Raw genomic sequence first — 14320 nt, 5'->3', positions numbered from 1 at the left:
TCCTACCTGTGAATGACATGTTGCTTGCAACAAACACTAGAATCATTACAAAGCTTTCTTGATGAAGATCAGGACCACTCAAAAGAGATTAGCCTAGCAATCCACACAAGAAAAATCAGGTGGATGAAGAATGGCAACAACTCAGACTGATGTATAAGTAGATGGGCAGCCCACTGAGTTAGACCATAAATGAATGATGGATGAGTGAATGATACAGCTCTTATAAAGTTCTTACTATATGCCCAGAGCTGTGCTAAGTGTTAAAGATACAAATACAAGTAGCAAGAATAGTCTGTACCCTTACGGAGCTTACATTTTAATAAAAGAAAACAACACATAAAAGGGACAGGAGGGTATGGGGGCATGACTTTACAACGTTATTATTATAAAAACTGTTTTGGTTCTCACTTCCCACTACATCAGTTCATATAAGTCTTCCCAGTTTTCTTTGAAACTCTCCCTCTTTCATCACTTCGTCTACTTCATTAGTATTCCATTACATCATTGGTTTAGCCATTCCCCAATGCATGGACATCTCCTTAGTCTCCAGTTCTTTGTGAAAGCAAAAGAGCATTTATACATATTTTTGTACATTTGGGTCCTTTGCCCCTTTACTCTTTTTGGTATAAGCCCAACAATGGTATCACTGAGTCAAAGGGCATGCCCACTTTTGTGACTTCAGGAGCATAATTCCAAATTTCTTTCCAGAATGGAAGGACCAATTCTCAATAGTGTATTTTTTCATATATGTTTATTGATAGCTTAGATTTCTTCCTATGAAAACTTCCTGTTCATATACTTTCGCTGGAAAGTGGTGTAGAAGCCTGATTCTGGGCAAGATAATATGAGAGCTCACCTATCAATGTTTCAGGACTCAGATAGGAAAATGTATGTGTGTAGATAGATGGAGAGAGAGAGAGAGAGAGAGAGAGAGAGAGAGAGATAAATAGAAAGATATAGACATAGATACACAGATATATCTACAAAGTATGGATCAATTCTCTGCTGCCTGTGCTAATTTTGGCCTAATAATTTTGTCTGCTATATTTTTTATTTAAATTTTCAACGTTCATTTCCACAAAATTTTGAGTTCCAAATTTTCTCCCCATCTCTCCCCTCCCCCCACCCCCAAAACACCTTGCATTTTGATTGCCCCTTCCACCAGTGTGCCCTTCCTTCTAATACTCCTCCCTTCCCTTATCCCCATCTTCTCTCTTGTCCTGTAGGTCAAGATAAATTTCTATACCTCATTACCTGTATTTCTTATTTCCCACTTGTACGCAAAAACAATTCTCAACATGTGTTCCTAAAACTTTAAGTTCCAACTTCTCTTCCTTCCTCCCTCCCCACCCATCCCCACTGAGAAGGCACTCAGTTCAATATAGGCTATATATATGTAGTTTTGCAAATGACTTCCATAATAGTCATGTTGTGTAAGCCTAACTATATTTCCCTCCATCCTATCCTGCCCCCCCATTTCTTCTATTCTCTTTTGACCTTGTCCCTCCCCAAGAGCATTTACTTCTAATTGCTCCCTCCTCCTATTTGCCTTCCTTTCCGTCATCCCCCCACCCTGCTTATCCCCTTCTCCCCTATTTCCTGTAGTGTAAGATAGATTCTCATACCAAATTGAGTTTGCATGTTATTCCTTCCTTGAGCCAAACATGATGAGAGTAAGCTTCACTTCTTCCCCTCTCACTTCCCCCCCTTTCCCCTCCATTTTCTTGCCTCTTCTATGAGAGAAAATTTGTCCCATTCCATTTCTCCCTTTCTCCTCCCAATATATTCCTGTCTCATCCCTCAATTTTATTTTTTTAGATATGATCCCTTCCTATTCAACTCACCCTGTGCTCTCTGTCTCTCTCTCTATGTATGTGTGTGTGTCTGTGTGTGTGTGTGTGTGTGTGTGTGTGTGTGTGTAATCTCTCCAACTACCCAGATACCGAGAAAAGTTTCAAGAGTTACAAATATTATCTTTCCATATAGGAATGTAAACAGTTCAACTTTAGTAAGTCCCTTGTGATTTCTCTTTCCTGTTTACCTTTTCATGCTTCTCTTGATTCTTGTGTTTGAAAATCAGATTTTCTTTTCAGCTCTGGTCTTTTCATCAAGAATGCTTGAAAGTCCTCTATTTCATTGAATGACTATTTTTCCCCTGAAGTATTATAGTCAGTTTTGCTGGATAAGTGATTCTTGGTTTTAAGTCTAGTTCCTTTGACTTCTGGAATATAATATGCCATGCTCTTAGATAATTTAATGTAGAAGATGCTAGATCTTGTGTTATCCTGATTGTATTTCCACAATACTTGAATTGTTTTTTTCTAGCTGCTTGCAATATTTTCTCCTTGATCTGGGAACTCTGGAATTTGGCTACAATATTCCTAGGAGTTTCTCTTTTGGGATCTCTTTCAGGAGGTAATGGGTGGATTCTTTAAAAATATTTTTGCTCTCTGGTTCTAAAATATCAGGGCAGTTTTCCTTGATAATTTCATGAAAGATGATGTCTAAGCTCATTTTTTGATCATGGCTTTTATGAGTAGTCCCATAATTTTTAAATTGTCTCTCCTGAATATATTTTCCAGGCCAATTGCTTTTCCTATGAGATATTTCACATTATCTTCCATTTTTTCATTCTTTTGGTTTTGTTTTGTAATTTCTTGGTTTCTCATGAAGTCATTAGCTTCTATCTGCTCCATTATAATTTTTAAAGAACTGTTTTCTTCAGTGAGCTTATGAACCTCCTTTTTCATTTGGCTAATTCTGCTTTTTAAAGCATTCTTCTACTCATTGGCTTTTTGGACCTCTTTTGGCAATTGAGTTAGCCTATTTTTAAAGGTGTTATTTTCTTCAACATTTTTGGGGTCTCCTTTAGCAAACTGTTGACTCACTTTTCATAATTTTCTTGCATCACTCTCATTTCTCTTCCCAATTTTTCCTCCACCTCTCTCACTTGATTTTCAAAATCCTTTTTGAGCTCTTCTATGGCCTAGGACCATTACATATTTAATTTGGAGGTTTTGGATGCAGAAGCCTTGACTTCTATGTCTTTCCCTGATGGTAAATACTGTTCTTTTTCATCTGAAAGGATGGGAGAGAATATCTGTGCACCAAGAAAGTAATCTTCTATAGTCTTTTTTTTCCCCTTTTTTGGGCATTTTCCCAACCAGTTACTTGATTTTTGAGTCCTCTGTCAAGAGTAGGGTATACTCTGGGGACCTGTAAGTTCTCAGTTCCTCCAACGTGACACAATCAAAGGAGAGGAGTTTACTCCTCAGGGGCCTCCAGCTCCACCATGCCCCAGAACTGTGCTCTGGGCTGAGGTTCAGATCAACTGCTCAATTCCCCCAGGAGCTTTAAGCTGAGCTGTTCCAACAATGAACCCAGGCTGCTGGCATGGCCACTGCAGCCTTCTGCCACCCGCTGCTGCTGCTGCTGCCACCACCTGGAGTCAGGGCTAGGGAAGGACCCTGCTCCCTTCTTGCTCTGGTTGAAAAAGCCCTCTCACTGACCTTTGGTGCCTGTGGGTTAAGGGATCTGCGAACCACTGCTTCTGCCAGGGATTCTGTCCCTGAAGCCTGCTCTGGTCCTGTTCCTGTTCTGCTCCAGTCTTGCTCCTCCCAGTGCCACATGGCCAAGCCTGGGCTGGGTTCTGCTCCACGTCTGGTGCAACAGACCTTTCCCATTGGCCTTCCAGGTCACCCTGGGCTGGAAATCTCCTCCACTCTGTCGTTCTGTGGCTTCTGCTTCTCTGGAATTTGTTGAGAGTCTTTCTTTACAGGTATTTTATGGGCTGTGGGGGAAGAGCTAGAGTATGTGTGTCTTTCTACTCCACCATCTTGATTCTGCCCCCTGGCCTAATAATTAACACCAAGAAAAAACAGGTGTTCCATCAGCCACCACTGCTGTGGATAAGTTCACTTACCTTGGTAGTATACTTTCCAGGGATGTACAACCTCAACAATGAGGTTGATGCACGCATTACCAAAGCTAGCTCAGTGTTTGGGAGACTCCGAAGAAAAGTTTGGGAGAGAAGAGGTATTAGACTGACTACCAAACTGAAGGTCTAGAGAGCCATTGTGCTGACCTCATTGCTGCATGCCTGTGAAACATGGACAGTCTACCAGCGCCATGCCAGGAAACTGAATTGTTTCCATTTGAACTGTCTTAGGAAGATTCTGAGGATCACCTGGCAGGATAAGGTACCAGACACTGAAGTCCTTGCTCAACCTGAACTGCCAAGCATTCAAACTATGCTTCAGAGAGCACAACTCTGATGGGCTGGCCATGTTGCTCGAATGCAAAATATGCGTTTGCCAAAAAGACTATTTTACGGAGAACTCACATGGGGCAATCACATGGTAGTCAGAAGAAGTGATATAAGGACACTCTCAAGGTCTCTCTCAAGAACTTTGGATTTGACTGTGTGACATGGGAGACACTGGCACAGAAACCCTCAGCATGGCATGCTCACATCATAAAGGGTGCTGTGCTCTATGAGTAAAGCAGAATTGAGACAGCACAAAGGAAACACAGGATGCACAAATTTGGGGTAACCACTCCAAATATTCACACAGATTATCTGTGCCCAGTCTGTGGTAGAGCATTCCGAGCTCATATCGGTCTGATCAGCCACAGTTGGACACACTGAAATTTCACTTTATCATGGTGATATCATTTTGGTCGTCTTTGAGAACAAAGGACAACAACCAACCATATATCTATATCTACATCTATATCTATATCTATATATACATCAGCCTGTTTTCTGTGCATCGTGTGGTATTGATGAGCTGAGGATCCTGAGCAAATGTATATAATATATCTGTGTATATATATTTATATATATACATGCACGTGTGTGTGTGTGTGTGTGTGTGTGTGTGTGTGTGTGTGTGTGTGTGTAGAGAAAGAGACAGAAGAAGAGGACAGGGGAGAAGAGGAGAGGCAAGGAGAGGCAAGGAGAGGAGAGAAAGAGAGTGGTTGAACTGGCACTGTAGCTAAACAGTGAGTTCCACTCAGAATTGAACAGGAGGAAAAGGATTGGCTGAATTGCCTTTGGGAAATGTCAGTGTCTTCAGTGATCCCAAGTTGGTCTCACATAGCAAATTCTCTTTTTAATACCAATGTTATTCTCTGATGCTTTATGGTTGTTGTGAATTAAGAGACAGCACAACCACAGGAGAATCGAAATTGTCAGTAACAAGAAGAACAGGCAAGACATTTATGGCAGATATAAGTAGCCGGGTATGTTGCCAACAGTGAGTGACACACAGGAAGCAAGAGATGTAGGTTTGCATGCATGCCCTTTAACCTAGCAATACCACTATTGGATCTGTATCCAAAAAGAGATTTAAAAAACCAAAAAGGTAAAGGACCCACATGTACAAAAATAATTAGAGCAGCTCTTTTCTGGGGGCAGAGAGCTGGAAATCTAGGGGATGCCCATCAACTGGGGAATGGCTGAACAAGTTGTGGTATGTGATTACTATGGAATACTATTGTATTGTAAGAAATGATGAGTCGCATGCCCAGAAAAACCTGTTAAGACTTACATGAGCTGATGCAAAGTGAAATGTACTGTGTACAAAGTAACAGCAACATTGCAGGATGATCAGCTGTGAATGACTTAGCTATTCTCAGCAATACAATGATCCAAGACAGCTCTGAAGGAGGAAAAATATTCTCCATCCCCAGAGAAAGAACTGATGCCATCTGAACACAGGTTGAAGAACACTTTTTTTTTGTTTTCTTGATTTTTCTTGAGTTTTTTCTCTATATTTTCTTTTACAACATGACTATTATGGAGATATATTTTGCATGACTAGAGATGTATATGTACCTAAAAAAAAAAAGAAATGTAGGTTTGGAAAAGGAAGTGAACTGATCATGTTTTGAGGAGGAATTAACGGATAAACAATAGCCCAGAGATTGCCAAGGTCTCAACGGAATGTTAAAAGACCAATGGTTGAGCTTCCAGCATGTTGAGGGGTTGATGGGAAGATGGAGGAATGAATCGTCCACCATGAGAAGGCCCAGACAGACCATGATGTGACCCAATGGAGGAAGTTGCCACATCAGTGAGATCCTAAATAAACCGAAACCTTTGCCAGTACCAAGGCAAAACCTGAATGAACTTACCTGGGACTCCTGGGGGACCTGGATTTCCTGCCAAGCCTTGGATGCCTTTTTCACCCATAGGGCCTGGCGGGCCCAAACCAGGAGGACCCATAGGCCCTCTGCTCCCAGGGAGGCCTGGCAAACCTGGCTTCCCAGGGACACCTCTTTTACCTTTCAAAGCAAAACCACCCTGAAAAGGAAAAGATAGAAAAAGAAACAAAAAGGCTTAATGGTTAGAGCCAACATGACAGAGCTGATTCCAAAGGAACAGGGAGTTCCAGCATGGTTCTAAGCTATCTATACACTGTCCTTATCTTTACACATTATAAACTAGCCCAATGCACACATCTCTCCTGTTCCTTGCTATCTCAGGTCTATCAATTCAGCACAACCTTTCCCAACTTCTCCTACAGTTTATCCTGGTCTTCCCCCATTCCCTAAACCCTAAATAACCTTGATGTCCTGTAGCTGTCCCAATCCCGCCATGACAACTTGCTCCCCAAAGCCCTGCAGGAAGACCACAGAATCATAGATTTAGAGGTCATCAAATATAACCTGCTTCCCCCATTGGGAAGGGGAAGGGACTTGTCTATGGTCACACATAAGACTCCAAATCTACAGTCCAAAGGGATCTCAGAGGTCACTAAGTCCAACCCCTTCATTTTACATAAGGGGAAACTGAGGCCCAGGGAGAGGCCTTGTCCAAGGTCACATAGATAATATCAAAGATGGGATTTTAACCTAGGTCTTTTGAGTCTAGAACCAGGGATCATTCAGCCATTTGCATAGGTAGGAAGTAGCATGTCCAGGTCCCACTAACCCCAAATCCATTGCTTTCTCTCTGTGTCACGCTGCCTCTAGCCCCCACCATTACAACATGACCACAATCCATTTTCTCTCATTACGCCAAACTCCCATTCCTCAGTTAAATGACAGGAAAGCAAGCTGATTAAATTAATTCATACCAAGCTGTGAAGGACTAATAACCCTGAACTATCCCATGGGGTTTGCTAGTTAATATAAATTAATGTCTAGTTGGAGAAATGGGGTATGTGTACGTGTGTGTTTGTGGGGGAAGGGTGGAATATACAGGCTATTCTCTCCAATTACATCCCTCACTTCACTTCTTCTACATAAAGGTAAGCAGTAGATGGGGCAGAGGAAGGTGATGTGTTATCAGCCAGATGGGGATACAAGTCAGTCTTTGCCATCTCTAGGTATACTAGCATGCCAACTGGCTTCCACTCCTGTGGCTCATTGGCATTGTTCTCCCCCAGCAGTTCCATGGAAGGTGGTGGAAGCTGTCTTACCCAAAGCCAAGTGTGGCTCTATGAAGAGGGGTCTCTACCCACCTGGAGGGACTCCCAACACGCCATAGGTTGGCAAATCTCTTAGCCAGGAACCAAGACCCCTGTGCCATAGGCAGGCTCATCTGAAAGGGGGTCTAGACAGCCTGGGTTAGTGGTCGCTGTCTGGAGCAGCTTCAGGCTCCATTCATTCCCCCTGGTGGGACTGGTCCAACTGACCTGAGATGCATTCCTTGACTACATTAGCGAAGTCATAATTATAATCATTTACGTGTCATTTATATCTAATTACCCTGAAGCACAAAAACAATTATGCATATCATGAAATCAGTGTCAGATTAACTTGGTTATAAATTTGATTTGGGGATAACACTCAAGTCTGTTCATGTTTGTTCAATATTCATAGTTTATAGGTCCTAAGATCCAGAGCCAGAAGTCACCTCAGAGGCCAGTTAGTAAAGCCAACCTCATTTTACAGGTGAGGAAACTGAGGCCTGGGGAGAGGAAATGACTTTCAACAAGGTCCCACAGCTGAATACCTTGGATCCCAACCTTGCCCTGACGAAGACTCTAGGCTTGTCTCTGTCAGATATCAAAGGTGTAGAGGTGGGCCCACTATCCCAGGTGAGAAAAAGAACCTCCCACTGACGCACAGTAAGTCCAAATGGAAGAAGTGTCTTAACAGTTTCTTCAACTTAGGAGTCTATCCTTTTAAGAATTGGGAGTCTGTTCTTAAGTGTGGCTAGGAGGTCCAGTGGATAGAGCATCTGACCTAGAGTCAAGAAGACCTGAGTTCAAATCCAGTCTCAGATACTTATTAGTTGTGTGACGCTGGGCAAGTTACCTACCCTCTGCCTGCCTCTGTTTTCCTCATCTGTAAAATGGGGATCATAACAGTATCTAGCTCCCTGGATTGTTGTCAGGATTAAATGAGATAATAATTGTAAAGCATTTAGCACAGTGCTTGGCACATAGTAAGCACTATAGAAGTGTTAGCTATGATTAGTGTTTTTGCTATTACAGTCTGTGTTAGCCTCAGCCTAAATCTCCACTCTGGTTTAAGTAAAAGCCTTAACTAGCAATCTGCAAAGAAAGAAAAGAAATAACTCACAGGTTTTCCTTTGATGCCAGGAAGCCCGGGCAATCCATCTTGTCCTGGAGTGCCAGGCAAACCAGGAATCCCTGGGGCCCCAGGGAAACCAGCATCTCCTTTGTCACCTTTCATTTCCGGGAAAGTGAGGGTATCCCCTGGACTTCCTTTTGAACCTGGCAATCCTGAGGTACCTGGAGCTCCTGGAAGGCCCTGGGAGCCAAAAAGGTAAAGAAATGCTGTTTTCCCTTGGCTTTCTCAGAGGCAACGTGTATATTTACTGTGTACAGAGCCTTGTGAGAAGCTATGTCTGAGAGGTGGGGGACTAGGGAGGGGGAATGGCGCAGACATGCAAAGATCTATTGCTCATATTTCTTTTAGGTAAACTGCTTTTTTTAATTTTCTTTTTCATTCCCTATTACAAGGGATGACTCTCTAAGTGATAGAAAGAACAAACTGGGAAATAAAAATGAAGGAAAACAAAAGAGAACAATTTTTTTTTGAGGCACTGCCTTGGAATGACTGGTACAAAGTAATCAATTACCAAATGCTTGTTGATTTCATCATTTAAAAGCTCCACTTTTAAAATACCCTTTTACATGTGAATCCTCACCCTCCAAAACAGGAATCCTTTCCTCCACCCTTTTTTCCCTACAACATATTTGATACTTACTGGAGATCCTACCGGACCAGTGGCACCGACATTTCCTTTGACACCTTTCTGCCCAGGGAAACCACGAGCTCCTGATAGGCACACACACACACACGCACACACGCACACACACACACAGGGAATTACACATCAGCAGGGCCTTTGGCAGCCCTCAATTCCACCCCCATTCCCATTTTACAGAGGAGGAAACTGAGGCCCAGGGAGGGGAGGGGACTTGCCCAGGGTGACAAAAGCAGGAAGTGCTCAAGGCATCTTACCACTATCCCATATAGTTTGTAAAAAAGAGTCCCTATTTTAGCAGAGACTTAATTTTCATATCAAGAATCATTTCTGCTTCCTGAAATCAGGGTCACATCTTTCCCAGGCAAGCACAAAGTCCTCATGTATATGACAAACACATGGGTTTATTCATTAAGCGGTTATTTATTCTTTGAGGATTCATGCCCATTGAGGACTAGACAATTTGTGTAGCACATACAGTAGTCAACAGCCATCCCCTCTTAGGTAAGAGAGCAGAGAAGCTTCTCCCAGCCACCATTCTGCAGACCTGAAGATTCACTGGCCTTTGACATTCCTGCTGTTGGCTTAACACTCTGTTTTTAGCTTAGGAGAGGCCTCAAAGAAGCACCAAGATTGAAAGGTGGAGGATGGAGGAAGAGGAAGCAGCTGAAATGAAAGCTTCTTTGAAAGCTAGTTTCATACAGACAGTGTTGCCCAGTGGCTAGAGTGATGACACCAGTTAGCTAACCTGATCCAAGTCTAGCCTCTGCCCCATACTGGCTGCCTAGCTCCAGGAAAGTTCTATAAGCTCCTACTGCCACAGGTGACTCTATGTAAGAAGTCAAGGCTGGGAGCAGGTGCTGATCTAGATGACCCTGGGTCACCTATCAGTGATGGCCCAGGTACCTCTCTGAACCCTCTCTAAGCTGTAGAGCCGGGGCCAGTCTGCACTGGTAGAAGGAAGTCCTTCACTGAGAGAAGGAAGGAAGGAAAGAAGGAAGGGACAGAGGGAGGGAGGGAGGAACAAAGAAATGGAGGGAGGAAGGAAGAAAGAAAGAGAAAGGAAGGAAGAAATGAACAAAGGAAGGGAAAGAGAGAGAAAGGAAGGAAGGAAGATGGAAGGAAAAAAGGAGGAAAGGAAAGGAAGTAAAGGAGGAAGGAAGGAGGGAGGGAAGGGAAAGAAAGAAAGACAGAAGGGAGGGAAGGAAGGGAAAGAAAGAGAGAAAGAAAGAAAAGGAAGAAAGGAAAAGAAGGAAGAAGGGAGAGAAAGACAGAAGGAAGGAGAGAAGAAAGAAAGAAAAAGAGAAAATGAGACAGGAAGGAAGAAAGAAGGGAAAGAAGAAGGCAGGGAAGGAGAGAAAGGAGGGAAGAAAGAAAGAAAAAAGAAAAAGAGAGAGGAAGGAAGGAAGGAGGGAGGGAAGGAGAGAAGAAAGTAGAGAAGAAAGAAAAAAATGAAAGAGGACAAAAGGAAAGAGGGAGGGAAGAAAGAAGGAAAGAAAGGAAGGAAGGAAGGAAGGAAGGAAAAAAGGAAGAAAGAAAGAAAGAAAGAAAGAAAGGAAGGAAGAAAGAAAGAAAGAAAGAGAGAAAGAAAAAGAAAGAAAGAAAGAAAGAAAAAGAAAGAAAGAAAGAAAAAGAAAGAAAGAAAGAAAGAAAGAAAGAAAGAAAAAGAAAGAAAGAGAAAGAAAGAAAGAAAGAAAGAAAGAAAGAAAGAAAGAAAGAAAGAAAGAAAGAAAGAAAGGAGGGAGGAAGTAAAGGAATGCAGGAAGGCAGGAAGACAGAAATCTCCATAGTCCCACCATGGCCTGGTTGGCAGACATGCCAGAGGCTTCTGAGACCAGGTGTCTACTCTAAGTCAGAACTCTGATGAAATTCTTCTTAGCAGGCAGGGACTTGACTTCTTCACAGACATTCAAACACCTCCAACAAAAGTCAGGAAGGTGGGCAGGCCCTAGAACTCTTTACCTGTAAGACCCGAAGGTCCTGGCAGACCAGGCTGCCCTGGAAGTCCAGGGAGGCCAATTCCAATACAGTTGAGGCAGGCATCCCCCTTGTCTCCTGGAAAGCATTGTATTGGAAACATAGGTAAGATACATAAGTACACTGATGGGCCTACTTAATGGAAGGGTTCAAGCAGATTAAGAGAAGATCAAGGTTCAGGACTGTACCTTTCACTCCCTGCTCTCCTGGCCTTCCTCTCTCCCCTGGAGATCCGGGTGGGCCCCGAGCCCCCTTTTCACACATCTCACCATCTAAATTAAAAGTAAAGACCAGTAGCCCTTGTGCTTGGGTTTTAGACCTGTTCACACTCAGCCAAGAGTCTAAACCAGGGATTTTTAACCTGGGGTCCAAGGATCCCTAAGGGATTCACGAATCGATTTCAGGGGGTCCATGAACTTTGGGAAAAAAATGACATCAGTTTTAATATAATTGGCTTTCTCTGTAATCCTATGTGTTTTATTTTACACATTTTAAAAAAAACATTCTGAAGACTCCACAGGCTTCATGAGACCCCCAAAAGACTAGAAATCCCTGAACTAAACCAAAAGAAATCTCAGCAGGCTAAAAAGAGGTAAGACTTCCTTGCAGGGAGGGTGAGACAATGAACCAGTCAACAGAAGGAAACAGTGATGTAGGCCCATCAGGTAAAAGCAGTCCCGATGCTATAGGAGCAAAGGACAAATTACCTCTGAAAACTCCAGAAGGGCAAATTTAGATAACAGGGATTCCCTAACAATTTCCAACTCAGGGGCGGCAGCAACCTTTCAGATAACAAAGGTGGTAGGTGAGGTATGAGCTCCTTAAGGACAGAGACTCTTGGGTTTTGTTACTGAAGAGAATCTGAGGCCTGACACAGTGCCTAGCACACAGTAGGTGCTTATTAATTGCTTGCCAATTGATTAATAGACCACAAAGGGGGTGCAAAGGTCATTCATTTTGCTAGGCACTGGGCTTCCTTTAGATTTAAAGTGGGGGAGGGCAGAGATCCCACTTACTAGAAGGGAAATGAGGTCCTGGTTGGCCTGGAGTCCCAGGGAGACCAGGAGCCCCAGGCCACCCATCAAGTCCAGGCTGTCCAGGGATGGTGATGCCAGGCAAACCTTGAGCTCCCTTTTCACCCCTCTCCCCAGGAAAGCCAGGGGGTCCAGGAGGGCCTGTGACAGCGGTCCCTACACAAGGAAGAGCACATGTTACAACGGGCAATGCCTTAGCATGTTACAGATATTACTTGTAGTCTCTCTGGGGTAGCAAGAATTGGCAGAATCCGTCCTTCACCCTAGCCCACTCTCCAGGTTATACTGCTATTTTCTACTTTGGGAGAAGAAGGAGGGAAATGTCAACATTTCAATCACCTTAGGAGGTGGCAGAGAGAACAATCTTCAAAGTGTGCTCCATGCTTTTAGAAATGTGCTGAAAAAATCTCTGCCTTTCCTCATTTGACACAAAAATAATTACATTTCTTGCAAGCTCAGGAAAGCTCAAACTCAAATCCTGGAACTAGTTTCTGGGGACCATTAAAAAGAAAACAGACAGACACCATCGATCTGAGCAGGCTGCGGGCAGTCCTGGTGGGAGGCGGGGCCCAGACTAGCTGGTCTCTGGGTGGCCCTCCCAGCCTGCACCTCTGTGATCTCCACAGTCATACCATAATCCACCAGTTTATTAAACTGACGTCGTCGCCAGCTTAACACAACGCTGGGGTAGGGCCGTGACATTTCTCCTCCTAGGCCTCTCCTGAGGATTACTGGGTACACGGCACGATGATTCCATTAGCCAAATAGCTTTGTAGAGCCTAAAGAACAGGTTTGACGCATTCCACAATCTCACTTCAGCATAAACATGAGGATGTGCTCCCTGAATGGAAAGGGATGGCAACAGGCATATTTACTGCTGCTCAGACAGAATGCCCCCAGGCTCAAGCCCCAAGTGACTTTCCAATGCAGTGGTTATCACCCAAGATTTTCAGCATGGCAACATCATTATGGGGAATCGTATGTGAAGGCCACCAGTGGCCCGCCCTACAGAGGACATTTCTAGCAAAGATATAGGGGTGAGGGTGCTTGAAGTTCCCTCCTCTGGCCACCATTCCCAGATCCCTCATGCTGATCCATGGTTCCTCTCATGTTGCCAGACCACTCTGCCCCACCCTCTCACAGGTGCCCTGTCCGATGGTTAACAAACTGCATCCTCCCTGTAGAAATAACTCTATATGATGAATATGTGTGTAGCCAGCATGGCTTTAGTGGATAGACAGCTTCCCTCAAAGCCATGAAGTCCCAGGTTCAAGTCCTGTCCCAGGTTCTAAGTTGTAAAAGAGGTGCTGATCTGAATTGGAAGAGGAAGTTTTCTCACTGAAAATTCTTTATACCAATGAAATCATGAGTCTGGTCCAAAAAACAAAAATCCCAAAGAGACAAGTGTGGTATAAAAAAAAAGAGCTAACTCCTAAGTTAGGAAAACCTGGGTTTAAGTGTTGCCTCTGATGTATGTATGACTCTAGGCAAGTCACTTAACTAATTAGGCTCTAAGGCTAAGGTAGTGCAGGTACTGATCTGTATGGGTAAAGGGAGTTTCCTTACTGGGAGCTCCCTAATGCCAATGAAATTACAGGACCAGTTCAGAGAAGATTATTTTTGCTAGTGCCTGTGCATTTTCCCTCAGTAGGATGGAAGCTCTTTGAGGGTGAGAACAATTTCATTTTTATCTTTATCCCCAGCACCTAACTAGTGCCTGGATACAGGAAGGGTTTAATAACTGCATTTTCAATTGAGTTGTTTGGTGATAATGAAAAGTCACCAAGAGCCAAGATGCAATTCAAATGTGTTCATCAACCTTCTTGTCAAGAGGTCTGGTGGGAAAGGAAATTGAAATTAGGTAAATCATTAACTATCTATTTCATGGATTTAGAGTACAACCCTTTCCTTTTATAGAAGAAACTGAGGCCTTGGGAGGGAAAGTGACTAGTTCACACAGAGGCTCTTAGAATCTAGGGCTGGAAGGGCCCTCAGAGGTCATGAAGTTCAACCTCTTTCATTTTTACAGAGGAGGAAACTGAAGTTCACAGAAAGAAAGTGACTTGTTCAAAGTCACACAGTTAAATGGAAGAGCCAGGATTTGAACCCATGGCCTCTGAAA

General features: G+C 43.4%; 1 protein-coding gene across 1 annotated transcript in view; it reads right to left on the bottom strand.

Annotated features, from left to right (window-relative positions):
• COL4A5 (collagen type IV alpha 5 chain) overlaps positions 1 to 14320 on the bottom strand; it is a 210964-nt gene that overhangs the window by 111849 nt on the left and 84795 nt on the right. Inside the window, exons 20-25 of the mRNA XM_072626493.1 lie at positions 12181 to 12354; positions 11353 to 11436; positions 11150 to 11242; positions 9188 to 9258; positions 8536 to 8727; positions 6139 to 6307 (exon numbers count right to left, since the gene is read on the bottom strand). Coding sequence (XP_072482594.1) covers positions 6139 to 6307; positions 8536 to 8727; positions 9188 to 9258; positions 11150 to 11242; positions 11353 to 11436; positions 12181 to 12354 — 783 coding nt within the window. The remainder of the gene's footprint in view (positions 1 to 6138; positions 6308 to 8535; positions 8728 to 9187; positions 9259 to 11149; positions 11243 to 11352; positions 11437 to 12180; positions 12355 to 14320) is intronic.

The sequence above is a fragment of the Notamacropus eugenii genome, chromosome X (assembly GCF_028372415.1).
Source record: "Notamacropus eugenii isolate mMacEug1 chromosome X, mMacEug1.pri_v2, whole genome shotgun sequence".
NCBI classification, from domain to species: Eukaryota; Metazoa; Chordata; class Mammalia; order Diprotodontia; family Macropodidae; genus Notamacropus; species Notamacropus eugenii.
The sequence above is the reverse complement of the archived record's forward strand: the minus strand, read 5'-3'. Positions and strand labels throughout refer to the sequence as shown.